The sequence below is a fragment of the Podarcis erhardii genome (genome assembly GCF_964252035.2).
Source record: "Podarcis erhardii genome assembly, chromosome: 12".
Lineage (NCBI taxonomy): Eukaryota > Metazoa > Chordata > Lepidosauria > Squamata > Lacertidae > Podarcis > Podarcis erhardii.
Window position 1 is genome coordinate 41,348,635 of NC_138513.1, and position 27,818 is coordinate 41,376,452.

Sequence of the window (27,818 nt, forward strand, 5' to 3'; positions counted from 1 at the left end):
AAACACACAGTGCCTTCCATAAGCTGTGGCTAGTTGGCCCAGCTGTGCCCCAATCTGGACAGGGAAAGCCTAACGTCTGTCGTCTATGCTCTGGTAACCTCTAGGTTAGATTACTGCAACACGTGATACATAGGGCTGCCTCTGAAGGTGGTTTGAAAACTTCAGCTGGTGCAGAATTCAGCGGCCAGGTGGCTCACCGGGGCAAGTCTGTTTAAGCACATAACACCGACCCTGGCCCAACAGCACAGACTGCAAATTACTTTCCTGGCCCAATTCAAAGGGCTGGTTTTGACCTATAAAGCCTCCAATGGCTCAGGACCACAATACCTCAAGGATCACCTCTCCCCATATGAACCAACCCAGACTCTGCAATCATAAGCTGAGGTTCTCCTTCACGTGTCTCCTCCGTGAGATGTTCAGAGGGCGACAGTGTGAGAACGGGCCTTTTCTACAGTGGAATGCTCTTTCAGGGAAGCTTGCCTGGTGCCTTCGTTACATCTCTTTAGGTGCCAGTCAGAAACATTCCTCTTCTCCCAGGCATTTGGCCAGTTAAACAATCTTTTAAACCATGCTGGAGGGTATTATTTTGTTCTTAAGTTATGTATTGGGCTGCAGTAGAATAATCACGTTCTATGCCAAGGATGAATTGGCAAAATTTACCTCGGAGAGGTAAACTTTTATTAAAAGTTAGGAAGTAAACAACAAAATGAGAGCAACGTTTGGTACTCTTGCTTTAGGTGTGTGCAAAAGGAATTGCAAGTCTAAGCAAAGAATGTATTTCTTGCATTCATAGATGCAAAGTCATCAGTTCCATCAGCATAATTTATTTGCTTTGCAACTGCATTCTCCAGCGAAAGCATGATAGCATGGTTTGCTGGCCGCAGGTAGTTCTTAATAATCTTAAGGTTACTAAAAGTGTGTTCCCCAGATGCAACAGAAACTGGCAAGACAGGAGGCATCTTCAGGCAAATGCATATCTGAGGGAACACAACTTCTCTCCTAAGTACTTGCTTCAGATTCCAAACTGGTTCTGGCAGAACTGCCCTCTCCTGGGGCTCTCTCGGTATCTCATAGCTGCTCTGGTGGATTTATTTATGTATTTATATACTGATAGGGCTGGCAACGTACTGCTGGCCTCAGCTGATGAGGCAGGACCTTCATGGAAAACCCATTCCACAATGATCCCTTTAACCTCCAGAAAGGATCAGCATGTGTCTGGGTTTCTGAAAAACCAGGTCTGCTTGCTGTTGCTGCATGTGCAACAAAACCAAGCAGGCGTAGTTCTTTTCTTCAATGCTGTGCACCAGAGCACAGGTGCCTGCTTTGCATATCAGCTCTGACAGACTGTTCCATCACACAGTGATGAAGAAATTCTCTTTCTCTCTCTCCTTCACTCATGCACACACACACACACACACACACACACAGAGAGAGAGGGGGGGGGTTAGATTGATCACTGGGACTGCAAAGGATTTTGGCAAGGTAACCAATTTGTCAGTCATGTGATGTCATAGTTGTGTCATGTGATAGGTGGATGGCCCCACTCACCTGGCAAAGTTTGCCCTACCCTGATAAAAATCTGGTCCCCAGTGCCAAAAGAGTTCCCCACTCCTTTAATTCACCTAAGGCACTTGCTAGCTTGATTCTGCTTCACACAGAAGCTACTGCTACAGACCGCCCTACCAAGCCAGTCCAAGCCAACAGAATTTACAACACCAATTTGCCAAGTAAGAATAATAGGGAAGAAACGTGTAAATGCTAGTTCGTGCAGAGATTTTGGAGAAGGGAGCTAGTTTAAGGCCTCATTCTTTTCAACATAAAAGCCCAGTGCTCACTGAACTCATTAAAAATATGCAGTTCAGAGTTTAATTTATGCTTGTTCTAATGGGAATATAAATTAGTGAGGGGATTTCAGAGGTATGTTGAAGTAGTATGCCTCTGCTTTCAAAAGCAGGCCTTTGGGGTTTTGTTTTTTTAGCTCTCTTCTTCATATTTGGTTCTCTGGGGCTTCTTATTTTAATTCCTTATCTCCTTACCCCTTCATTCTTTGTCCCTTTCCCCTTAGATTAAATATGTTCTCTGCAAAAGCATATTGCCATCCATCTCATCCTACCCTGCCCTCCAGGCAAGCAATTAGCTTGTGTATTCAGCCCATTTTCTTTTGCAATCCTTATGCAGAGACACCCACCACAAACTCTGCTGCCTGCCCGAGTTCAGCCACATGTACCCCCTGTCCCACCCAGCCTCACACAAGATCTCACTTGACTCAAGACTTCTCTCTCTGGCATGCTGCCCTTCCTTTGAGGAGGTGCAATACACTGGAAACAGCTGCTTTTTGCCTGCTTCTTTGTGAGTATCCAATGACATCTCCGGTAGGATAGGAAAACAAAAGGGACAACTGCACTAGGGTGTGGTGAGATCAAGGGAAGTGGGAGAGAAATGATCACACTTTCCCTAGTACCAATAGATCACTGTGCCTTTTCTGTGGTTCCTGGGGACTTCTTAAAAAGCAGAGACAACAAAGGTCTGTATAGTAAAAGCTATGGTTTTCCCAGTAGTGATGTATGGAAGTGAGAGCTGGACCATAAAGAAGGCTGATCGCCGAAGAATTGATGCTTTTGAATTATGGTGCTGGAGGAGACTCTTGAGAGTCCCATGGACTGCAAGAAGATCCTTAAGGAAATCAGCCCTGAGAGCTCACTGGAAGGACAGATCCTGAAGCTGAGGCTCCAATACTTTGGCCACCTCATGAGAAGAGAAGACTCCCTGGAAAAGACCCTGATGTTGGGAAAGATGGAGGGCACAAGAAGAAGGGGACGACAGAGGACAAGATGGATGGACAGTGTTCTCGAAGCTACCAGCATGAGTTTGACCAAACTGCGGGAGGCAGTGGAAGACAGGAGTACCTGGCGTGCTCTGGTCCATGGGGTCACGAAGAGTCGGACATGACTAAATGACTAAACAACAACAACAAACCTGGGAAGGCGCATTCAGTTGCCGAAGGAGGGGGTCGTCCTCAGGGCACTCTGTTTCTGCTTTCTTTTCACAAGCTTCCCTTTGATTTGTATGTTAAGGAACTCCATAAGTGAACATTGCTCTGCCCCACCTTCTTGTCACTTCTTGGTACCTGCCAACCAATGTGCCAGTCAATGTGACTTTTCTTTTTGCCTTAAGCCCACAATCTGTTTCAGTGGGGGAGAAACCATTATTTTTGAAGAGATTCTTCCAAAAACTGCCACAAGTGATGGAAGCCAATATTCCAGATGTGCTGGGGAAGCGTGACAACCATAGGGTAAAATCATATAGTAAAATAATAAGAATAATAATAATACCACCACCAATAACTTAATTTATTCTTAAAGAATTTCAGTAAGGTGTTCATTGAGCTCTTTTTGATAACTAAACAAGCTATTGCTCGATCTTTACACCTGGTGCTTTTGGAAACAGAACGGGACTTGAAAAGTAAACAACTTATTTCTCATCTCTTAACAGCAGCCTGAGGCTTCATTGTCAAATCCTGGAAGACTTTCAGTCTTAACAATTTGGATTGCTGGTACTCCAGGGTTTGGCACATAGCCCTTCTTGAAAATATATCTCATAAATTAAAAAAAATCTGAAGTGGAGAGCTCTAGTGTCCTTTTGTTTTGCTGTCCTGCATTATTTTATTTATTATGCAGTTTGCTCATATATGCAAATGTCTGGCTCATCTAAGACTTTCTAGAACCTTCATCCAGAATAATGATGGCACTCACAGGTGGGGAATACTTTTATTTGCACATATCTTTGTTATTTGTAAAAGGAATCTTTGTATGAGTCAATTCTTTATTATTCTTTGGAGCTGCCCTGTATCTTTGTACTTTTGCCCTTGCAGTCTGTGACACTTCATGGTTTACATTTTTATTTTACATTTTTTTCTTCTTTGTGGGTTGTTGTTTTTTTTAACAAAATCAGTAAAATATTAAATGTGTGTGGTGGCAGTGGGGGAATGATAGTATGACCAAGAACTGAATGCATACTTCAAGAATTTCATATATTTCCCTTCTTGACTTAAATGCATTTTCTGACTTAATTTGACCTGTAGTTTCAAACTGTAAACTTAGTACGTGTCAAGTGGCACGTTGGGAGCTGTACTTTATATCGTACAAAGGGCAAATCTCCTGACCGAATTGCTTGTTCTAATATTTCTCTTGCAATTCTTATCTCTCTGTTAAGCCTTGTCTGTGGAGATTTGATAAACAAGCTGCCCATTCAGAGATGGGTAATTATTTATTGGCAACCATGCTAGAGTTAGAACAGCAATGCTTGGCTGGCACCTCACTGTTTTGCTTTGTGGCTTTTAAAATTCTGTTTGATTACTTCTTTTTTTAGTTAAACCACCAACTTAAAGGCAGGAACATCGCTAGGTACTTTAAAAACTCAGGGTACATTTGTATATGCTTAGTTAGATGCGTATGTTCAAATTTAAACCAAACTCCAGGCAAATGTTGCTTTTTGCTGCAAGGCTTACGACTGAGGTTTGTAGGTGCTAACATGGCTTTCTACATTGCAGGTGGGGTAGAAGGCCAAATCTACATATAATCTGTTGGCAGGACGACTGCTGCTTTTATATACATATTCAAAGTAAAAACGGTTTTGTTCAACATCTGACATCTCCCTCTCTCTCACTCCCGCAAATCCAACTATTGCATGTACCCATTAAACACATGTTAACTGGCAACCACAGAACAAAACAATGGGAAAGCAAGAAAATGCACTATATGTTGACTAGATACCTCAAAAAAGTTAGTCAGCTCACACTTGGTGTGTATTACATCATAAAGGAATTAAGTACATGGAAGTCTTTGCAGAAACCATCTGCCTATTTTACGGATGAAAACTCAACACTTGTGTTTGAGAACGGAGAAATGTAAAAAATATTCTTTTAAAAGCCTGGGGGATTTTTTTTTACACAAACAGCCTTCTCACTTTCTGAATGCCAGATGGTAGGAACGAACAACGGGCCTGCTGTTATTCTTAAGTCCCACTTGTAAACTTACTGGGTTTTATTTATGACATTTTTATCTTGCCCATTTGCCCAAGGAGTTCAGGGCAATGATCATGGTTTGCATGTGTTAATTTTGTAGAGCAATACTGATGAGGTAGGTGGCTTAGGCTGCAAGGGTACCCTCCAACCTGTTAATGCCAGAAACCGGGACACGAATCTTCCCAGCCCTATGCCTGTGTGGGTCATGTGACCCACATGAGATCACGGAGCAGAAGCACATATTTAGAGGCAATATGCACAAGATCATGGAGCCAGAAAATGCTCTTGTGATCTCGTACAAGGTCAAGATCTTGCACATTTTTGGACCCCCTGCTGAAAACACAGCGCCCCATTCTGGGATGTCTCACTTAAAGCAGGACAGTTGCTATCTATGGTCGCTCCGCTCCCACGTGTCCATAGCATAGCAAGCATGAATGGGAAGGACTTCCTTTATATTTATCTTTCCTTACTTTTGCTTGCAAGGTGGCTATGCTGCAAAGCACAGCACTGGTGGGACCCCAGCAACCTGCCACCTTCATTTTGTTAAGGGAAGGGCCAGGAGATCTGGGGCCCAGTGCAAAAAAGTGGGCTGTCCTCTGAACAGCCCCATAACAATGTTCCTGCTTAAAGGCACCAACACACACACACACACACACACACACACACACACACACGACTCATGCAATTCTTTTTATTGTTTTCAAGCCCCCCTCTTTCTGGCAGACTGAGATCACCAATCATGAAGCATGATATCTAATCTTGGGGCCTCCCTAAATGCAAACTATTGAAGCAGAAATTGCAGTAGCAGCGTTATTTTAAGATCAAATGAAAACAACTACTGTGTTTTTAAAAAGTTGTTCTTTATTGTAACGAGCCTTTACAAGCTGTGTAATTTGTGTTAAGCATGAAGGTTTTTGTTTTGTTTTTTAAAAAACTTCTGATGATGATGCTGAATATTGAGGGAGAAGGAAAGCACCTAACCTATTGACTCTTAGGACAGTTTTTCTAATATTTTTTGCAGAAATTAGGGTGGCTGTTATTCCATTGGCAATTTAATATTGTACCCTTAATTTCCCGTTACTGTATCAGCTTATACTTAAAGCACTTGATAGTAAAGTTTTCCTTAACTGACAGCGGTGGTAGTTGCTGAAGTTTGGTGTATTCTAAAGGCTTGATGTTTACTTCAGAGCTAGCAACACTGGAACAACTCTGTGTATCTGAAGAGTATTTGTTGGCACATAAGAGACAGCAAGTCAAAACAGATTTGCCTGGGAGAGATTTCTGGCATTTTATGGTTGCCAAACACCTTTCAGGGATGTGTGGAATTGTAAATTGTATTGGTCAGTAGCTGATTAAATTGTTTTCTGATCACCAAGACTGCTGTAAAGCAAGCAGTTGTTTGCACTGAAATTATCTTTTACAGAGTTTCAGTTAATGTTGGGGTGAGACAGCAAAGATCAATGATGTTGTTTTAATACTCTTTAATGCATTAAATACAAATTAAATTCAAATTAGTTGAGACTCATAAAGGGGGGGGGCAGAATGGTGATTAGCACTGGGCAATGTTGGGTTTTCAACATCAGCCAGCCAAACATCACCGTTTAGTGATATACCGTGATGTTGAAAAAAGCTGCATTGGAACCAGCCAGCGAGATGCCAAGTGAAACTGCCACAGCTCTCATCGTGTGAGCTGAGGTGCTTTCACCCCAGCGCCTTGCGGGCTGTGGCCAATACAGTTGGCCCCAGCCTGCTGCTCAGCTGGGGGTGGTGGAAAGGCTGCTGCCCCCAGCTTAGCGAGACATGAGGCCCCTTGGCCAGGCTCCGCTGGGGGCAGGAGAGCTCCTGCTCCCAGCAGAGCCAGCCCCGTGTCCCCTGATGTTCGGGCTGGAGCAGCAAGGACCTTGGGACTCCTTGACCAAGCTCCCTCTGCCTTGGCTGGCGTGGGGGGGTGAGCGAACTGTCCTTCCCCTCTTGCCCCCAGCTCCCCAAAGATGGACCAAGCGGCAGTAGCCAAGTGCACGGAACCTGTCAGGCTCTGTGCGTTTGATGGCCTCTGCACCATCTTTTTCCTCTGGTGGGGGGTTGTTCACCCCAGGAGGTATGATGCAGCCCGCCACCCTCCTGGGTGAAGTCCACAAGGCGCGGGGTGCAAACCCACCCTATCCGCTCCTCATGGAGAGGGGCTGCTACAGGGCTGCTGGTAAGTTCTGGGCCTGCCAGTAGCATCAAAGAGCCACTACAATGCCTGGCTGCCTTCCACCGGAAGGGTGGGCTCCATATTTCTGGGAGGAAAGGCGCAGCACACGCTCCCAGAGAAGGCAGCCAGGCAGGATCGGGGCTCTCTCAGCTGGGGGGGTGGAGCACTTTAACGGATCCCCCATCTCATCGCAAGCTGGTGGTGGGTCAGGGGCTCTGTAAAGCTACTTGGCCGAGGCGAGGGCAGCTGCGCACTCCTCAGTCAAGCAGTTTAAAGAAGCTGAGGAAGAAACAAGCTGTATCGGCACCTCCCCAATTCAGCTTAATTCTCCCTCTGCCGGGGCAGAGTGCAGTGGCAGTTTTACCAGCAGTATATCGCTGGTGAAACCATTGCCAGTCCCTCTGCTTCCAGTTTCCACTGAGTTTGTTTCTCCCTCAGCACGCTGGAGGCAGAAGGACTCTAGAGCGGTGATGGTTTCACCAGTGATACACCGCTGAGTGAAGCTGTCATCGCGGTTTGCGCCCACATATTGATATATCGCCTAGAACTAATGGTGATGCAAAGGAAATATTTCAGTTGCAGTCTTCCTAACACATTGAGGTTCTAGTAACATGTCTCCAGAAGACCAAAGAGCACTGGAGGTGTTCTCATTTAGACTGCAATCCTATAGCCACTTACTTGGGAGCTATCCTCAACTTACAGTGGTGCCCTGCAAGACGAATGCCTTGCAAGACAAAAAACCCGCTAGACGAAAGGGTTTTCCGTTTTGGAGGCGCTTCGCAAGACGAATTTCCCTATGGGCTTGCTTCGCAAGACGAAAACGTCTTGCGAGTTTTTTCCCTCCCCCCCCCTTTTCTAAGCCGCTAATAGCCGCTAAGCCGCTAATAGGGATGCTTCGCAAGACGAAAAAACCGCAAGACGAAGAGACTCGCGGAACGAATTATTTTCGTCTTGCGAGGCACCACTGTATTTCTTAGCAGGAATGTATAATATGGTAACACCTGTTAATCTGGTGTGGGGTATTAATAATGATAGTAATGCCATTATTTATACCCCAGCCACTCTCATCCTTTGCAAATGGTAATTTATTATGAAGTGCTATTCCACTAAGGATTGTTAAACGTGTGGACTGTGGCTTAAGAGAACATTTTCATGACCAATCTAGTAGTTTGTTACTCCCACTCTGGTCCCTGACTACTTGAAATGTCTTCAGGCAGAAGCTGCCAACCTGTGCCCAGCCAGATGTGATTGGCCTATAACTGCTGGCTAGAGGTTCTGGGAGTTAGGAGGCTGCCCACATCTTACTGCAGGTTAGCCACCCATATTTTAAGTGGTGATTCACTGACGGAGGAAATTCAGTGCCAGTGGCATGCTCACATTATAGCTGCTGACAAATGGGGTCCCAAGGCGTTTAGTTGTTTTCCGAAGCTAAAAATGGCAAAAGTGCATGTCCGTATAGGAAAGCACTGCCTGTATTGATTTTAATTTTTGTTGACACATTTGTAGCCTTTGATCTTCTTTTTTTAGACAAATACAGAGAACAGAATGACCACCTGGGTCTCACTGCCAGCTGTACAGAGCAAGAGAATCGTGCACACAAGTCATTCTTAGCAGATATTTGGGAAGCCCTGGACACAGCCCAGAAGCAGCTTCTATCCTTTCATGTCAGGGTGGCTTTTATTTTAAAATACTTTAAACTCTTCACAATGCTTGGCTAGCCATATTAGAAATCCAATCATTGCCACTGAACTAGGGGCTGTTTCATTCAAAGATGGTCAAAATTCCTACATGGACATACAGTTCAGTGTTTGAAAAAAGGGGTTTTTTAAACCCCATGCCAGTTGTCAGACATGGCCATTGCTCACATTGAATGCATGGAATTTCTTAACATACTGAAAATTCTATTGCAGTTGAAGTAAAATGGAGAACAAGTGGGAAGCTGGACATTTTTTGGTACTTGGTTAAGCCTATCTGCACAAAGTATTCTGAGAAAGTGCATACCAAGAATGTAAATGCTTATTTTTCTTTAAAAAAAAAAGTTTCCCACACTGCTTTCCTAGTTTCAGTGTGCTTCTTTCCCCTCACCATTCTTTCCCCCAAGTATTCAATTACACCTAAAAATAATAATATTTGGATTATCAGCAGCAATTTCTACTAAAGTATTATTATTTATTTATTAAATTTCTGTGCCACCCTTCACCCTAAGATCTTAGGGCGGTTCACTGAATAACAAGGACACAGTCCAGCCATGGCAGCTAGACTTCTTTATATTAGAAACGCCAATGCTTTAATCATTGATAGGCACAACTCAAACAATGACTACACAAGTGACACTCCCTTGGGCAGCGCAAGGCCATTTGCCTGGGATAAAATGGATAAGCCTTGGTATGTGCTGCTGTTCCTTTTCATGTTTGCATAATGAGTTCTGAAGAAACGGCACCAGGACGTTCATGTATAAAATGAAATGTCAATAAATAGTGAAGGTCATGCAGCTTGGCAACAACTGGAGAAGTGAGGAAAGGCGTGTTCTGTGGCTCATCTACTGTATACTGACTGAGACTCCTTCTCTATTGATTTTCATGATCTCTTTGCACTTGGCGACAAACTCTGTTGGTGGAAATGAAATCTAAACAAGCTCTTAGCTTTGACTCCCATTGATAAGTCAGGGCCAGTACGTTGGAGAGCCACTGCACGAGCTGTTCCCAAAGTTTCTGAAAGGCACCAGTAAATCAGCACACTTCAAATCTTGCTTTATTGACGATGCAAAAACAAGGAAGAGAACTTCCACATGGAACAATCGCAGGACTGCATTTTGGACCACATACAGTTACAGGCCACCCCAATCTCCAGCGACCAGTGTACGAGAATCCAGGGGTCTCGGCACTTAACCAGGATTTGTATTTCCTTTAGAGAATTAGGCACAACAGAGGCTATTGTGTCTTTATGATATATGGTTTATTTACACAAATATACAACCTGAAGCTTTTCAATGAAGGATCTCACAGTAGCAGCACCTCAAAATTCACCAGCTTACTCCATAGTAGCAGCAGCAGCATCCTTTCTCTGCCCCTTCTCTTGCTCTGCAGGGCACATCCCAGCTCAACTGTTCCTCTCTTCTTCCTGGATACAGTACATCACTTCCAACCCCTTTCCCTTTTATCTACAGTGGAAGGGAGGACTCCATTCATTTGCATTCTAACACTTATTTCCTTTGACACTTTGAACTCCTAATGTTTAATCCCGTCCCCAGGCAGCCACCTCACAGTGAAGTTTGTCTGATTTCATCAACACTTGTTGATTTGGCTGGGATTACAATGTCCAATACACAGCCCCAGAAGCTTTTACATCTTCTAAGAACAGAGGCTTAGCAGTGGGTCCATCATTCCCCTTACTAGCTTAAATACACACTTAGGTCTGGCTGTTTCCCCAAGCAAATTAGTTTTGACGCCCCCAAACCTTAATTAAATTCTGGCACCTATAAATCTATAGCATTATATACTTAAACTTGCCGGCTTGGATCCTAAGATGTTAATTTAAGGAAGCTTATGAAAGGAAAGCTTCCCATCTGCTCCTCATTCTGCAACATTGTGTCCCCCTCCCCGCCCCAAGCTTCTCCAGAAAGTGGGGGGGAGAGGCTCCTGAACAATATTCGATGGAGGGTGGGGGCTGCTGAAGCCAAACAAACAAAAAAATGACATGCTAAATTTTGGGTGACTTTCCTCTCCCAAGCAGCCCCCTGTCAGTATTCCTTCCATGAACCTCTTTGAGTTAACATATCTTAGGATCCAAGCTGTAGACCATGGGTAGGCAAACTAAGGCCCAGGGGCCGGATCCAGCCCAATCGCCTTCTAAATCTGGCCTGTGGACGGTCCAGGAATCAGCTTGTTTTTACATGGGTAGAATGTGTGCTTTTATTTAAAATGCATCTCTGGGTTATTTGTGGGGCCTGCCTGGTGTTTTTACATGAGTAGAATGTATGCTTTTATTTAAAATGCATCTCTGGGTTATTTGTGGGGCATAGGAATTCGTTCATCCCCCCCCCCCAAAAAAAATATAGTCTGGCCCCCTGCTGAAGGTCTGAGGGACAGTGGACCGGCCCCCTGCTGAAAAAGTTTGCTGACCCCTGCTGTAGACTTTAGAAAACATATAAAATTCTGTAAGGAGTCACATGTTGACCTCAATTATATTGCAAGCACTATGTTCAACTGTATAGAAGGGAGTTGTTATCTTAATTTCAGAGCCCTTTAAATATTTTTGGAAGCAAATGACAGCAATTCTATGCACACTTGCGACCGGTCCTTACTGAACACACTTAGTGAGCATGTGTAGAATCAGGCTGCAGGTACTTATGCTATGTGATACAGTGATTATTTGATGAATCATTAAATTCCCCCCGTCTTTTATGTTTATATCAAGCACCGCTTTTTAATACAGTGGACAAAAAGTGATTTCCCCCCCTTTCTTTTTTCTTCCAGTTTTATGTGCTGAAAGAGTGGGCCAGATGACTAAAACATACAATGACATTGATGCTGTTACACGTCTTCTTGAAGAGGCAAGTATGCCATCTTATTATTGAATAATAATAGCAATATGTGCCTTGAGGAATGTCTGTCAACTTGAGAAACTATTACTTTCAGCCTTGTTAATTGAGCCCTTTTCACCCATTGCATTTACATATGTAGGGGACAGCAGAACTCTGCTGCTCATCGCACCCTTGCTGGCTATGATTGCTCTATGATGACCAATGGTGTCATGCATTGGGTGCTGCTAGAGTGAATTGGGTAGGGGAGTATATTAACACCAGGTAAAGCAACTAGGTGGAATGTTTGCAACAGCAAACGTGGCATTTATTTCACTGAGACCTAATGGAAATTGGTAATACCCTGCTGCCATCAGTATTGAAACCATGGGAGATTTCAGTATATTTCAATCTAGGGTTGAAATAGGGGACTATAAAGCTGATTGAGTAGCATTTTGAGAATTACTATTTACATCGTCGTCTGTGCCAGGATGACAGCCCACCGTTACAATATGCAAAGGTTCCATCCAGTGATTTCTCCCCCATCTTTAAGTCCAAGGTGAAGGAACAGTGGCAAGAACAAGCGCTGTAGGAAGGGCAGACCAGCAACAGTGCTGCTTATCTTACATAAAGGTAAAGGGAACCCTGGCCATTAGGTCCAGTCGTGACCAACTCTGGGGTTGTGGCGCTCATCTCACTTTACTGGCTGAGGGAGCCGGCGTACAGCTTCTGGGTCATGTGGCCAGCATGACTAAGCCACTTCTGGCGAGCCAGAGCAGCACACGGAAACGCCGTTTACCTTCCCGCCGGAGTGGTACCTATTTATCTACTTGCACTTTGATGTGCTTTTGAACTGCTAGGTTGGCAGGAGCAGGGACCGAGCAACGGGAGCTCACCCTGTCGCAGGGATTCGAATCGCCAACCTTCTGATCAGCAAATCCTAGGCTCTGTGGTTTAACCCACAGCGCCACCCGTGTCCCTGCTTATCTTACATAGCAAAACACAACAACAGTTATATGGCTTCTTACATGGTAATTGCTGCAGAGCCTCCACCCCCTGATGCTGACAGGCCTTCCATTTTACCACAGTTCTTCCAGGTCGTTCAGTCTCCTTGGCATGATCATTTTCTTCTTGCTTGCATTTAGCCACTGTATTGTATTCCACTCCCACAGGATTTAACTGGATAGGTGTTGTTTATTATCTCTTCTACACCTATGGTGCTGGGATGATTACCAGCCTATTTCCCAGGGCACTTGTAAGTATTACTGCGTCTCCAGCTCTTTTTTGGACTACAACTCCCATCATCCCTAGCTAGTCGGACTAGTGGTCAGGGATGATGGGAGTTGTAGTCCAGGAACAGCTGGAGACCCAAGTTTGGGAAACCCTGAGTCAGGCATCCCTAAACTCGGCCCTCCAGATGTTTTCGGACTACAACTCCCATCATCCCTAGCTAACAGGACCAGTGGTCAGGGATGATGGGAATTGTAGTCCCAAAACAGTTGGAGGACCGAGTTTGGGGGTGCCTGCCCTGAGTAGATGACACACACTGACCACTTAGAAAGAATGCCTCTTGTATACTAACATTCATATTAGGGCAATACCTGTATATGTTACAAAATCCCGTGCAAATTTTTGAGTTCTCTAGAACTCTTCATCAGGCTTGTTAACATAATTAGAATTTTTCTTGCTGCCTTTATTTTTGTATATAAATACTAAGCGTTGTTAAAAGGCATCAAGTAGCAATATCCTCATGTTCCCTGCGCAGCGCTTTGCAAAATGTATGCCACTTATACTTGCACCCTCGCTGACAGCTTTCAAATAAAGGAGTAAGATCTGGATTTTGTTAACTTTCTCACACTTGAACTTTGGGCTGTGCTTTGCTATGCATAGTTGAAATACTGTACACAGCAGGTTCCCCAGATGATGTGGGTGTTTCCTCTGCAGTACAAAGAAAAGGAAATAAGCACAAATTATGGGTTTCTTCGTTTTGAAAAGCAGACTTTCTCTTCTTACCTAGAACACTGATTGAACGTACATGTGCTTTCAGAAAGTAGTCATTTTCTAAATGAGCCAATAATTGAGACCCTTTGTGGTTTTTTGTCCCCCCCTTTTTTTTCTTACAGAAAGAGCGGGATTTAGAATTAGCTGCTCGGATTGGCCAGTCCTTGTTAAAGAAGAATAAGACTCTGACTGAGAGAAATGAACTCCTTGAAGAACAAGTAGAACACATCAGGGAAGAGGTGAGGGCATTCACATGTGCCTAATACTGACATGTTTCTAGTTCAGTAAACTTCATCCCACCGCTGCCCCAAGCCCAACCTGTTTGGTTTTATTTGCCCTTGTATCTTGCCATTTCTTCCTTGTCAGTTCCATATGTTTTATTATGCTTTTATTGGAAGCCAAGTCAGATGGGTAGAGTACAAAAAATAAAATTATCATCATCATCATCATCATCATTATTTATTTATTTATTTATTTATTATTATTATTATTATTATTATTGCACTATATGGGCTTCAAACTTAGGCAGCATATTAAAGCAGAGCCCTGAGCTTCTTGGCCTTCTAGATCCTTCTTTCACCCCACACTTCTGCCACTTCCCTCACCAGTGACACTTTTCCAGGACTCCAGCACTCTCCTTGTTCCTCTTTCCTTTCCCCACCCCTTCGCCTCTCAAGGTACCCTGACACCTTACGGATGTTGACTGTTGCTTGATCACCTGCTCCCCCATTCCTACCTGTGTTCTTTGGAGTCTGTAAACCCAATTTCCTGTAGTATCAGGCCTTTTCCTCCTTCATTATCCACATGTTCTACCGAACAGGAAAAGCAAGTATACTAAAGTATAACTGGAAAGCAAAATCCTCTTCATGTGCTGCTCTCGGACAAGATTTGTTGTGACGATTCTAACCTTGGCTTATTCTTCACCTGTCTTTTGCATCCTAATTTGTTTTTTTTTATAATAATATTTATTAAATTTTTAAACAATAATCAATATACATAACGACATGATCTTTTTCAATAACCACATTTCATTCTCATCTTTGGACTTCCTCACATCTCTTGTTCCTGCTTTCTGAACACATAGATTTTCTAGCAAATTATTTACTTAATTCAGTTTATATCATAGAATTGTCCAGTATTAATCTCAAATCTTAGAATTTAAATCACTCTTTTTTTTTAAAGCACTTAATTCTACCATATTATTTATCCAAAATTTGTCTTTTCTTTCAGTCCCGTTTAAATTTATATTCTTTGTTACTAATTTGTTGGAGCCATCTTATTACAGATCTTACATCTTTCTTAACATTCGTACAATTTACAGTATTTTTGTAAATAGTCCTTAAATTTCTTCCAATCCTCCTCCACCAATTCTTCTCCCAGGTCTCAGATTCTGCCAGTCATCTCTGCCAGTTCCATATAGTCCATCAGTTGCATTTGCCATTCTTCCAATGTGGGCAAATCTTGAGTTTTCCAGCTTTTAGCGATGAGTATCCTTGCTGCTGTTGTGGCATACATAAAAAAGGTTCGGGCCTACTTTTGCACACTCTGGTCAACAATGTCCAAAAGGAAGGCCTCTGGTTTCTTAGGGAAGGTATACTTAAATACCTTTTTCAGTTCATTATATATCATTTCCCAGAAAGCCTTCACTCTAGGACAGGACCACCAGAGGTGAAAGAATGTTCCTTCAGCTTCTTTACACTTCCAACATTTATTATCAGGCAAATGGTATATCTTTGCAAGCTTGACTGGGGTCATGTACCACCTGTATATCATTTTCATAATATTTTCTTTCAAAGCATTACATGCGGTAAATCTCAGACCTGTAGTCCATAACTTTTCCCAGTCAGCAAACATAATGTTATACCCTATGTCCTGTGTCCATTTTATCATAGCTGTTTTAACCGTTTCATCCTGTGTATTCCATTTTAGCAGCAAATTATACATTCTTGAAAGTATCTTAGAGCTGGGTTCTAACAGTTCTGTTTCTAACTTTGATTTTTCCACCTGGAATCCTATCTTTTTGTCCGACTTAAAAACTTCTTTAATCTGAGCATAATGTAACCAATCTCGCACTTTATCTTTTATTTTCTCCATACTCTGCAACCTCCAATTATCTCCATCTTTTTCTATTATTTCCCAATATTTCGGCCATTTGGCCTCCATATTGAGTCTTTTGGGGGCCTTAGCCTCCATTGGTGATAGCCACCTTGGGGTCTTGTTTTCCAGTAAGTCTTTATATTTTATCCAGACATTGAACACCGCTTTTCTGACAACATGATTCTTAAAGGCCTTATGTATTTTAACCTTGTCATACCACAAATGGGCTTGCGAAGCAAGCCCATTGACAGCTTAGCGGATTAGTGCCATTAGCGGTTTAGCGGCTTTTAGCAGATCAGCTGATAAGCGGCTTAGCGGCTTAGGAAAAGGGGGAAAAGGGGGAAAAACTCCGCAGGAACTCGCAAGACATTTCGTCTTGCGAAGCAAGCCCATAGGGAAATTCGTTTTGCGAAGCGCCTCCAAATATTTCATCATACGGCCTAATTAAGAATGGGTTTTTCATAATCACACAAATTTTCTTTGTTCCTGATTGACACAACCTACTGTTCTGGCTTTGTGTGCCTCAGTAGCATCATATATTCCTGTGCTATCAGCGTGATTGCTTGCCCAAAAGATGTTGCAATAGTTTAGAATGAAGTATCGTTTACATCTATTCACCTTGGGATTGACACTTGCATTGAATTGTAGACCACATGCTGCAAGGAAATATGTGCTAACAAAATGGAATACCAGAGACTACTGCCACTCTTTTAGGAATTGTAAAAGTCTACAGTGGTACCTCAGGTTACATACACTTCAGGTTACAGACTCCGCTAACCCAGAAATAGTACCTCAGGTTAAGAACTTTACTTCAGGATGAGAACAGAAATCGTGCTTTGGCGGTGCAGCAGCAGTGGGAGGCCCCATTAGCAAAAGTGGTGCTTCAGGTTAAGAACACTTTCAGGTTAAGAACAGACCTCCGGAATGAATAAAGTTCTTAACCCAAGGTACCACTGTACTTTGCTATTTTACAGCATTTTCTTTTAGAATGTGAAGAGTGGTGTTAGGATCATGTGTCTCAGAACATGTGAGGGAGACATAATTAATGAATCTGCACATGTGATTACACAGAAAGAATCTGAGAGAAAGAGGGAGAATTTTAATAGGTGAATCCGTAAATGTAATGGTGAACTCAATTGATCATTTTATGTACCGTTGGCACTTCAGTTAACAGGACATACAGTACAGTGGTGCCCCGCAAGACGAATGCCTGGCAAGATGAAAAACCCGCTAGACGAAAGGGTTTTCCGTTTTTCGAGGGGCTTCGCAAGACGAATTTCCCTATGGGCTTGCTTCGCAAGACGAAAATGTCTTGCGAGTCTTGTGAGTTTTTTCCCTTCCCCCCCCTTTTTCTAAGCCGCTAAGCTGCTAATAGCTGCTTAGCCACTAAGCCGCTAATAGCCGCTAAGCCGCTAAGCCGCTAATAGGGATGCTTCGCAAGACGAAAAAACCGCTAGACGAAGAGACTCGCGGAACGGATTATTTTCGTCTTGCGAGGCACCACTGTATGTTGCTTCACAGCAACTTACTCAGTTCAGTAATTGAAAATGGTGATTTCTAGTTGCCATGGGATTTAAAAAACAAACAAACTGATGAGGATGATACTGGAGCTCCAGGTATCTAAATATGAGCCAGACTCTCAATATCTCAAATATCTCAGCTGATTTCCCCCCACAGTGCCCAACCAAATTTGAGCACCTTGTGGTCCAGCACTCTGGCATGTGTCAGCTGGCTTGCGCCAGAGCACAGGACCTAAAGGCAGAAAGTTCTGGGATCCAAGCAGAAGCCCGGATGGCTTCTATGATTCCAGGATGTCCCACTTAAATCGGGGGGGGGGGGTTGAGCGGTACAGTACGGTTCTCCTTTTGGCAGTATGAGAGGAAGATTGGGAGGGAAAACACACGAGTCCAACACTTGACTCTGGCTCTTTCAGGCTTGTACCCAAGGCATACACATAGGCCTTCTTACTGGCAACACCTTGACTGTGGAACATTTTTTCCTTTGGCAAACTCCTTGTGGAGGGCTTTTAGATGGGCAGTCAACAATTTGTATTTCACCAGGCTTGTAACGGGTTCTGCTGTACCCTAAATTTTGCTAGCTGGTTTTTACTTTTGTTTTTACAGTGGTTTTACTATTACCTCTCTCCCTCTCTGCCCGCCTCACTCCTGTATGAAGATTGTGTTTTATTATACTGCCTTTGGCTGATATAGGCTGAACGGCAGTATATATACGTGTGTGTGTGTGTGTATAAATGTTTTTATAAATCAATCATGCTTTAGTGTAGTATATCAACTGGACTTATAAGTAAAGGTTGCCTCCCATGCTCAGCTTGCTGAATTTTCTAATTTGACTGAATTTTCTAATTCAAGGCTGGAAATGTCCTTGGCTAGGCATCTGATGGGGCAGGTGTTTTGCCAGAAGTGCAGTTACCTAACTTTTCCCTCTACTTCCTTTTGCTCAGTTTTTAAAAACACAACTTTCCTTTTCATCCTGTGGCATCATGCTTTTCTGTGTTCCCTTACAACCTACTTAAATCTGATTTTCCTTCTGTCTCAAGGACAGAGCCTTTCCCCTTTCCCAACTTCAAATAATTGCTACTAACTTCTACCCTATGCAACTCTTTCCAGTAGTACTAAATTATGAAAACAGATACTCAGACGCATTGTAAGGCACTAAAGAAAACGAGGTGAGTGCACTGGAGTCAACATTTCACTGCTTCAGACATAGTCTCTGAGTTGTGGATTGCAATGGATTATTTTTGTCTGTAAATTGCCTTTGTGAGAAGCAATGCTCATTCTAATAGCAAAAGCAAATGTATCATCTTAGCAAATACTGCTGGTCTTTGCTATGTTCCAGTATTTAAGTATCTAGCTGAGGGGTATCATTAGTCTTTGTAACCAGATCCTGTCTCCTTTGGAAATATTATCTAGGAGCTTCTATTAAATAAAATCTCATTCTGGTTTAGTATAGAGGAGACCATATGATTTTGATGTCTGTTGTCTCACTTTAATGGCTAAAAGTTTCATCTATTCTCGGCAATACCCTTTTGTGAATACATAACAAAACAAAACAAAAAAGCATTCTGCCCATCTTTGAGTACTATCAGTTCAAGCACCAGTGGGTGGCGCTGTGGGTTAAACCTCAGAGCCTAGGGCTTGCCAATCAGAAGGTCGGAGGTTCGAATCCCCGCGACGGGGTGAGCTCCCGTTGCTTGGTCCCTGCTCCTGCCAACCTAGCAGTTCAAAAGCACATCAAAGTGCAAAGTAGATAAATAGGTACTACTCCGGCGGGAAGGTAAACGGCATTTCCGTGCGCTGCTCTGGTTTGCCAGAAGGGGCTTAGTCAGGCTGGCCACATGACCCGGAAGCTGTACGCCGGCTCCCTCAGCCAATAAAGCGAGATGAGCGCTGCAACCCCAGAGTCATCCGCAACTGGACCTAATGGTCAGGGGTCCCTTTACCCTTTACCTTTAACCATGAAATAAATTTAGTTCACAGCTTTCATATAAATTTAGTTCACAGCTTTCATATCTGTACGTAACTGCTTAGGATCTGTCTTCTTCCTGATTTGTCATTGTGTTATTAAATTGGAACAAAAGCATTTTGTTGATGACATGCCTAGTTATTTAACAGGCAAGAGTATGTGGAGATATACTCTTTAGGATTATCCTTTTTCTTGGATGTTCAGTTTTAATTTGTGAACAAGGAGTCTTCTACCTGAGTGCATTTTAAGTGATAAATTTATTTCTGGTTTTAAATTTTAAATGCATTTCAGGTTTTGGGTTAGCTCAGGAAAATAATTTAAATTAAGCTAAGAAGTTCAAGTGTGTGTGCTTGTTGAGTGACTATCATGGTCGTTTTACTGCTTCTCTTGTCCTTCTGCTGTGAGCTAAGCCACAGTTTGGCTTATTGTGTCATCTGAACCTGGGCTTGTGGTTTGTCTTGCTTTAGAACAAACCTTGGTTACAGCTTGTGGTTTCTCTGGAGCAAGAAAAACCACAAGCCCAGGTTCAGATGACGCATTAAGCCAAACCAGCAGCAACAGGATTGAGGGAGGAATAATGTAGCCACAATCTCCTTGCTTTAAGCTTGTGCATCCACACTAAACCATGGCTTGGCTTAGTGTTGCATGTGAACCAGGTCACAGGAAATGGAACTCATGCTTCCAAAACAAAAAGAGGAACTTGAGGAGAACAATGGAGACACAGAGAGAAACCATAAAGACAATGGCTGTTATAGTTCATTTCCCTTCCAAAAATGGGGATGGATTCCAATTTACAATCTTAGATTGTGTCTAGCTAGGAATGGCGTTTTGTTATATCTTGCTTGAAGTGGTTGAAGTCCTCTTGTTTGATTCACTACCAGGTTTTTGAGTTCTTCATTGGTGTCCTACTATTTAATTAAAAAACACTTATAATAAAATAGTGATGAATTTGCAACTTTTGAAATGAAAAAGATACGGAGAAGTAACCCTCCTTTAATCGTAGCAGGCACTGGAATTCTTGATCTGTGTTTTTCTTCCAACAGAGGGAATCTTCCTATGTCCTGTTTGAAGTAGATCCATTGGCTAGCAGAACCACACAGAGCCCGACACTCAATTTTGCTATCCAAGATGAGCTTGAAAACAAATTTATGACAGATTTCCCCCCCTTCATTTGTTCAGGTTTCTCAGTTACGTCATGAGCTGTCCATGAAAGATGAGCTGCTTCAGTTTTACACCAGTGCTGCTGAAGAGAGCGAGCCAGAATCCATCTGTTCAACTCCGTAAGTTTGGGCCAGGAAACATGGGTCATGCTGTACTCTCCATTTTGCATCCTTCTGCCCCATCTGGCATAGCCACATGATTTTTGTATTCCTCATCTGGCATCACCACATGGGTTTTGCATCCAGGCTGCAGGTGAGCCTCAGCTCCCAATGAAAGGACCAAACGGTCAAATCGTGTCTGTATTATCTCTTGAGTACTCTTGATCATGAGTAGGTGTTACCAACAGTATTCAGCTGTGGTTTTACTAGTCTCCTTTTGGCTTCATTCTGTAGCATGCGGCTCCATTTGGACCTTTCCGGTAAATAGTGCAAAAATACAGCATACATACAGTTTGGTTACCAGCATTAGAAGTTTTGGGCTTCCATTGACTGGCAGTAGACCCAACCATAGCTGTCAACGCTTCCCTTTTCTAAAGGGAAATTCCCTTATTCTGAATAGGATTCCTCACAAGAAAAGGGGAAAGTTGCCAGCTATGGACCCAACTGATCTATGCAGCAATATGGAAGTTCAGTGCTGAGCTACAAGATCCAGTTCAGACCCTGATATTCATAGCAGGCCCTCGCCAGTTAAGAAATGGGATAACCAGTCTACCTCCCTGACAGGGAAGTTCTTCTTAGTTCAGTAATATGTCACTTTTGCTATATCCAACAGGGTCTATGTTTTGAACCAAATCCTGTCCTTTTGAAGAATTTTATTCAGCAACACAACAGCATGTTAACAAAGACTGCTCAGCAGTTCAAATCAGCTCTTGAGCAACGAAAAGCCAAAGACTTGTTTCATAGGCAGTTAACAGTACAGTGGTGCCTCGCAAGACGAAAAGAATCCGTTCCGCGATTCTCTTCGTCTAGCGGTTTTTTCGTCTTGCGAAGCAAGCCCATTGACGGCTTAGCGGATTAGCGCTATTAGCGGCTTAGCGGCTTTTAACGGCTTATCAGCTTAGCGGATAAGCAGATAAGCGGCTTAGCGGCTTAGAAAAAGGGGGGGGGAACCCGCAGGAACTTGCAAGACATTTTCATCTTGCAAAGCAAGCCTATAGGAAATTCGTTTTCCAAAGCACCTCCAAAACGGAAAACCCTTTCGTCTAGCGGGTTTTCCGTCTTGCGAGGCATTCGTCTTGCGGGGCACCACTGTACATTACAACCCCTGCTTGCCACTTTCCTTTTGTGTGTGTGTGTGTGCCTCCACTGCTGCAGCTTTTTATTATTTAATGTGTTGTAGCAGTCATGGAATCATACAATTACTTTTTTGCAAACCATCTCGTTCAGAGAGCTAAAGTCCCCCCCCCCCCCACACACAGTTTGTAGCTAAAGGTTCTCCGTTAGAAATGGGCGGAATAAACACAATGGCTTCATTTCTTTCTTTACTTTTAACTCTCTGACAACCTATGAAAATGCTAGATCTCATTTGGCTCTGGTTCTTGGAACTTTTGCTGTGCAGCTCTGCTGCAAACACTGCAAACAAAAGGGAGCAAAAATAAACGTGTCTAATGGGCCTCTTACCAGGTTGAAGAGGAATGAGTCGTCTTCATCTGTCCAGAACTATTTTCATTTAGATTCCCTTCAAAAGAAACTTAAGGACCTTGAAGAGGAGAACGTTGTGCTTAGATCAGAGGTAAAACATATCCCAGTATTTTGCCTACCATAAGTTTGCTTCTTTTTCCACGGGAATCAGGACTGATTGATTAGTAAACTTTTACTCCACAAATTCTGTGCAATCTATAGATTATTCTCTCCACCCCACCCTGCTTCCCTCATGAATGTTTGCAAATATTGCATGTCAGTATTGACCCTTGTCTAAGGTGTAGATTTAAAGCACGTTCCTTCAAAGAGTCATGGGAACTGTAGTTTAAGGGTGTTGAGAATTATAGCTCAGTTCCCAGGATTCCTGGGGGTGGGGTGTGCTTTACATGTATAGTGTTTATGAAGCCTGACACCAACAATAAGTGAGGTGGTAAGATCGTTCCTTGACTGTAGGCTACAGATAGTGGTGATGGTTACATGTTTGGAGCTCCCCTTGCAATCATTACTGTCCAAGCAGTGCTGGCTTTGGGTCGGCACCGTCAAGGCCACTGACTCTTTTGCTCCTGCTATTGGCACCTACCTTCTCTTTCTCTGCCTCAATGGACCCAAAAGGAGAGGGCAAAAGAAGCGAGTAGCTCATCTTCTGCGCTGCTTCCACTCACTCTTGCTCCCTCACTGGACAACTAACCATGAGGGTGAGATGAAGGGATCTGCTGGCTTATCCGCTGGTTCTGGTGCTCCTTTTCTTCCTGGCTGCGATCATCACTCGGGAGAGAACAAGTGACCCCAGCAGCAATCATGGCAAGAATGAGCAATAACTACCACTGACTATGAGCAATTGGGGGGTCGGGGAGCGGAGACCAGTGAGGAGAAGAAGGAGCACAGAATAGAAATATTGTCCTGACAGGGTCCTTCTCCCCCCCCCCCCCGAAAAACTTGCCACCCATACTGAATCTACAAATGGCTTTGCCGCCCCATCTGTTTGTGTACAGTGGCTTAAGGGTGATTCGCTCTCTGTCTGAAGGCCTACATTTCCATAAACCTAAAGATATAAGGCAGATAGATCCTGCACCAGCAGAAATTAATACTATTTCATTGTGCGTTATGGACCTAGCCTGCTCCCCTTTGGAATTCCCTTTATCATGCTTACTGTTCATTGCATGGCCAGGAAAGAGTTTTCCTGTTCATGCGAAGTTTTGAAAACAGTTTTCCCAGCTGGAATGAGCACTTTGTAACATTATGGATTAGTATAGTGTTTAGAGGCTGGTTGTACTGCACAGCATCTGATATAAGCAGGGACACTCATTTGATAGTCATGCTGAAAAAGTCAAGATGGCGATAGCTTCTTAATTAAGCATTACTCCCAAGATTAGCACCATAAATGTTAAGAAGCTATTTATCAGGCTGGAAGTTACAAGTACAAACCTCCCTTGAGCTTTATTTACCAAAGTATGTTGCAGACTTGTGTTTCTACTGAATCTTTTTGTGTGTGTTGTGTTTGGGGTGTGCTTTTAATAGTGAACATTTAACTTTTCCCCTGAATATATTCTCCAGCCATTAAATTTGATGTTAATCTTTTAAGCTTTGCCTATATATATATATATATATATATCAAAACTCAATGATGACACCTAGTGGTCGTGACTTGTCATTGTTCCACATAGTCACAAGAGGGATGTGGGAGACTATGAATTACTTGCTCAGCCTTTCTCAATCTCCAGGCGTTCTTGAACTACAATTCCCATCATCCCTGACCACTGGCCATGCTGGCTACATTTAGGGACCCAAGGTTAAGAAAGGCTGTGTTTGCTGATGTCCTGGAATTGTGGTTTGCTGTTGAAAGTTTCCCCCCTTTTTACAAGGCTAGATCCAGCAAGAAGTTAACACAATGCTAATTTTGGACTTCTTTTTTTTAAAAAAAAAACAGGCTTGCCAGCTGCAGACCGAAACCATTTCTTTTGAAGAGAAAGAACAGCAGCTTGTCAACGACTGTGTGAAGGAGCTCAGTACGTTTTCTTCTTTCCTTGCTTTTTAACAGAATAATCAGGATGTTCTCATACAAGGGTTTTCTTTTGGAGTTTGTGCCATTTCTTTTGGAGTTTGTGCCATTTTTGTGTGCAATGCAAGGGAGTTGATGTGTGTTGCTTTAAGTTATCAGCAGCCCCAGCACTTGGGTTGAGAACTAATGCACCTACAACACAGAACTGTTTTGTCCCTGTTCCCTTACACTGCTTGTATATTGAGAAAACCCACCCTGCAATTGCAGTAACACTTCAACAATATTTATGGCAATGGCTTTTTCTATGTGGCTCTGCAGCAGTTGGAAAAACCTCCCTAATGCCAGATTGCATGTTCTCTTTCTCTGCCTCTCTGTTAAACGATAGCTTATAGTAGTACCTTTTTTTGCGATGCCAAATATTTTTCCATGCCAGCTCATTCTTACAATTGTTTCTTAATTATTTAAGGAGATGCAAACATCCAGATTGCAAGTATCTCTGAAGAGTTGGCCAAGAAAACTGACGACGCTGCCCGACAGCAGGAGGAAATCACTCACCTTCTCTCTCAGATAGTGGATTTGCAGAAAAAGGCAAAAGCTGTAAGGTTCATTAAAGTAATAAGCAAAATAGCTAATGTAGTGCCACCTTTCTGATGAGCCTCTTCTGTTCCAACACCTGTTAAAATATTTTTAAAGGAAGAGAAAACATGGGGTGGCTAATCTGTTGTGATGTTTGTCTTTTTTCAGTGTACGGTGGAAAATGAAGAACTCGTCCAACATCTGGGAGCTGCTAAAGATGCCCAAAGGCAGCTCACAGCAGAAGTGAGTGTGCCTCTCTAATAGTCATGTTGTTATGGAGAAGGGAGATGCTTTCAGTTCAGTTGGTATCAGTAGCCTTGAAATGCTGTAGCCTCATTGCGTTTGGTATAATGGCAGAAGAATACGTAATTTGAATAGGAGATGAGCATATTTGTGATAGCTTTTGAATTCAGTTTCCTTGGGTCCACACAGTGTCTTTTCAGACCTATAGGAATGAAATTGCTTAAAACCTTAAATACAGTATTCATCTGAAATAAAAAAACCTCTTCTTTGATATATGCAGGGAGGTTTTTTTTGTCCTTGGGAAGCTTAATGGCATTTTGGATAAGAAACTGAGCATAGAAGTAGACTTGGCAATGGACTATTTCCTTGGTGCAAGCCTTTAACTTTTAAGATTAGGCCTACCCTCAGACACTCTGAGCCTTCTGTGCTGTGAATTAAGTAAGGATCACAGATCATAATCTCCAGGATAAATGGATTTGCAAAACAAAAGAAACACTAAGGCTGTGATCCTATATAAAAGGTAAAGGGACCCCTGACCATTAGGTCCAGTCATGACTGACTCTGGGGTTGTGGCACTCATCTCGCTTTATTGGCTGAGGGAGCCAGCGTACAGCTTCCGGGTCATGTGGCCAGCATGACTAAGCCGCTTCTGGCGAACCAGAGCAGCGCACGGAAATGCAGTTTACCTTCCCGCTGGAGCGGTACCTATTTATCTACTTGCGCTTTGACGTGCTTTCGAACTGCTAGGTTGGCAGAAGCTGGGACCAAGCAACGGGAGCTCACCCCTTTGCAGGGATTCGAACCGCCGACCTTCTGATTGGCAAGTCCTAGGCCTGTGGTTTAACCCACAGCGCCACCCACGTCCCTTGTGATCCTATATACATGGGAGTAAATTGCAGTGAACACAATGGGATTTACTTCCAAAAAAATATGTATGTAATTCTTCGCTGTAAGAATTGTAGATAAAAGAGGATAGCTTGCAGCCCAATTCTGTGCAGAGGTGAGCATGCCTAAGCCCAGAGATGTCAGTGGTCTTTCAGTACAATTAACCTTGAGCAGCATCAAGCTGTATATTTTTCTAACTGTTCAATCCTTGGACTTTGCTCTTTGAAAATGTGGCCCTAGGAAAGTTCCAAACCAAGTTCGTGTATGTAAGGACAGAATCTGATTTCTTGCGTTTTCTGTTTTTTCATTTAAAAGTAAGGCGCTAGTCTTTCATTGCCACGCAGACAGCTTTAAAATTTGTCTCCAAGGCTGAAAGAAACCTGTGCCGTTTCCATGATCAAGTGATGGCTCTTCTGGGCTTTGTGGAGCTTTTTATCTAATAAGTTTTGCAAGATGACGATGATTCCATGCAATTTGCATCAGTTATTCAGCTTGTAGAGCCCAACGGAAACCCAGTCTCTTCAATGGCAAATTGCTGGGACCATCATTAAAATAGATACAGACAGAACTAAACGTACATGTGGAACGTAGAAGTCATAGATGTTTAGCTTTTTATTATTTATTTAAAAGTGTCCTCCTCCTCATTTGAATAGTTTTCTGTAGCCTTTAGATAGCCCAAGGTTCCTGGAAATAATTTCCATTCTGTGTGCATTGCAGTTACGAGAGCTGGAAGACAAGTATGCAGAGTGCATGGAAATGCTTCACGAGGCACAGGAAGAGCTGAAGAACCTTCGGAACAAGACGATGCCAAATGCCATATCACGCCGATACCACTCCTTAGGCCTTTTCCCCATGGTAATAAACCTGATAAAGTCACATCTCATGCCAGCAGTGCAGCAAGTTTGATTAGCATTAGGAAATAGATCCCAAAACTAATTCCAGTAATAATAATTTATAATAATAATTTATTATAATCTGGCTGGGCTTCCCCAACCACTCTGGGCGGCTTCCAAAAAAAATATTAAAATACTGTAATACATCAAACATTAAAAGCTTCCCTAAACAGGGCTGCCTTCAGATGTCTTCTAAAAGTCTGGTAGTTGTTGTTCTCTTTGACATCTGGTGGGAGGGCGTTCCACAGGGAGGGCGCCACTACCATGAAGGCCCTCTGCCTGGTTCCATGTAACTTGGCTTCTTGCAGCGAGGGAACCCCCAGAAGGCCCTCGGCGCTGGACCTCAGTGTCTGGGCAGAACGATGGGGGTGGATACGCTCCTTCAGATATACTGGACCGAGGCTGTTTAGGGCTTTAACGGTCAGCACCAATACTTTGAATTGTGCTCGGAAATGTACTGGGAGCCAATGTAAGTCTTTCAAGACCAGTGTTATATGGTCTCAGCGCCACTCCCAGTCACCAGTCTAGCTGCCGCATTCTGGATTAGTTGTAGTTTCCAGGTCACCTTCAAAGGTAGCCCCACGTAGAGCGCATTGCAGTAGTCCAAGCGGGAGATAACCAGAGCATGCACCACTCTGGCGAGGCAGTCCGCAGGCAGATAGGGTCTCAGCCTGCGTACCAGATGGAGCTGGTAAACAGCTGCCCTGGACACAGATTTGACCTGTGCCTCCATGGACAGCTGTGAGTCCAAAATGACTCCCAGGCTGCGCACCTGGTCCTTCAGGGGCACAGTTACCCCATTCAGGACCAGGGAATCCTCCACACCTGCCCGCCTCCTGTCCCCCAGAAACAGTACTTCTGTCTTGTCAGGATTCAACCTCAATCTGTTAGCCGCTGTCAGAGCTGCCTCTAGGTCCCAGCTCACAGAGGACCAACGCCCGGTTGATGTAATGTACAAAAGTCTTTATTGAAGTTTAGTTTCCATTTCAAACCCCAGAGCGTGCAGCCCTACGTCTTGGCCCTAGACCGGCGAAGTCCCCTCTGAGTCACTACCCCTTCCGCACCAGTTTAAGATCCTAGCCCGGCTCCACCTCCTGCGCT

The 27,818-nt window shown here is 43.3% G+C and overlaps 1 protein-coding gene and 1 long non-coding RNA gene across 12 annotated transcripts in view; one reads left to right on the top strand and one right to left on the bottom strand.

Moving 5' to 3' along the window:
• The window catches only part of TRAK1 (trafficking kinesin protein 1), a 144,254-nt gene that overhangs the window by 86,073 nt on the left and 30,363 nt on the right, over nucleotides 1-27,818 (top strand). For all 11 annotated transcript variants that reach the window (XM_081881997.1, XM_081882003.1, XM_081881995.1 and 8 more), the window contains 8 exons: nucleotides 11,696-11,776; nucleotides 13,867-13,979; nucleotides 20,500-20,600; nucleotides 22,104-22,212; nucleotides 24,049-24,127; nucleotides 24,587-24,717; nucleotides 24,865-24,939; nucleotides 26,542-26,679. In XM_081881997.1, the coding sequence (XP_081738123.1) occupies nucleotides 11,722-11,776; nucleotides 13,867-13,979; nucleotides 20,500-20,600; nucleotides 22,104-22,212; nucleotides 24,049-24,127; nucleotides 24,587-24,717; nucleotides 24,865-24,939; nucleotides 26,542-26,679 (801 nt within the window). In that variant the 5' untranslated portion in view covers nucleotides 11,696-11,721. The remainder of the gene's footprint in view (nucleotides 1-11,695; nucleotides 11,777-13,866; nucleotides 13,980-20,499; nucleotides 20,601-22,103; nucleotides 22,213-24,048; nucleotides 24,128-24,586; nucleotides 24,718-24,864; nucleotides 24,940-26,541; nucleotides 26,680-27,818) is intronic.
• LOC309325847 overlaps nucleotides 1-27,818 on the bottom strand; it is a 262,622-nt gene that overhangs the window by 48,407 nt on the left and 186,397 nt on the right. The window lies entirely within an intron of this gene.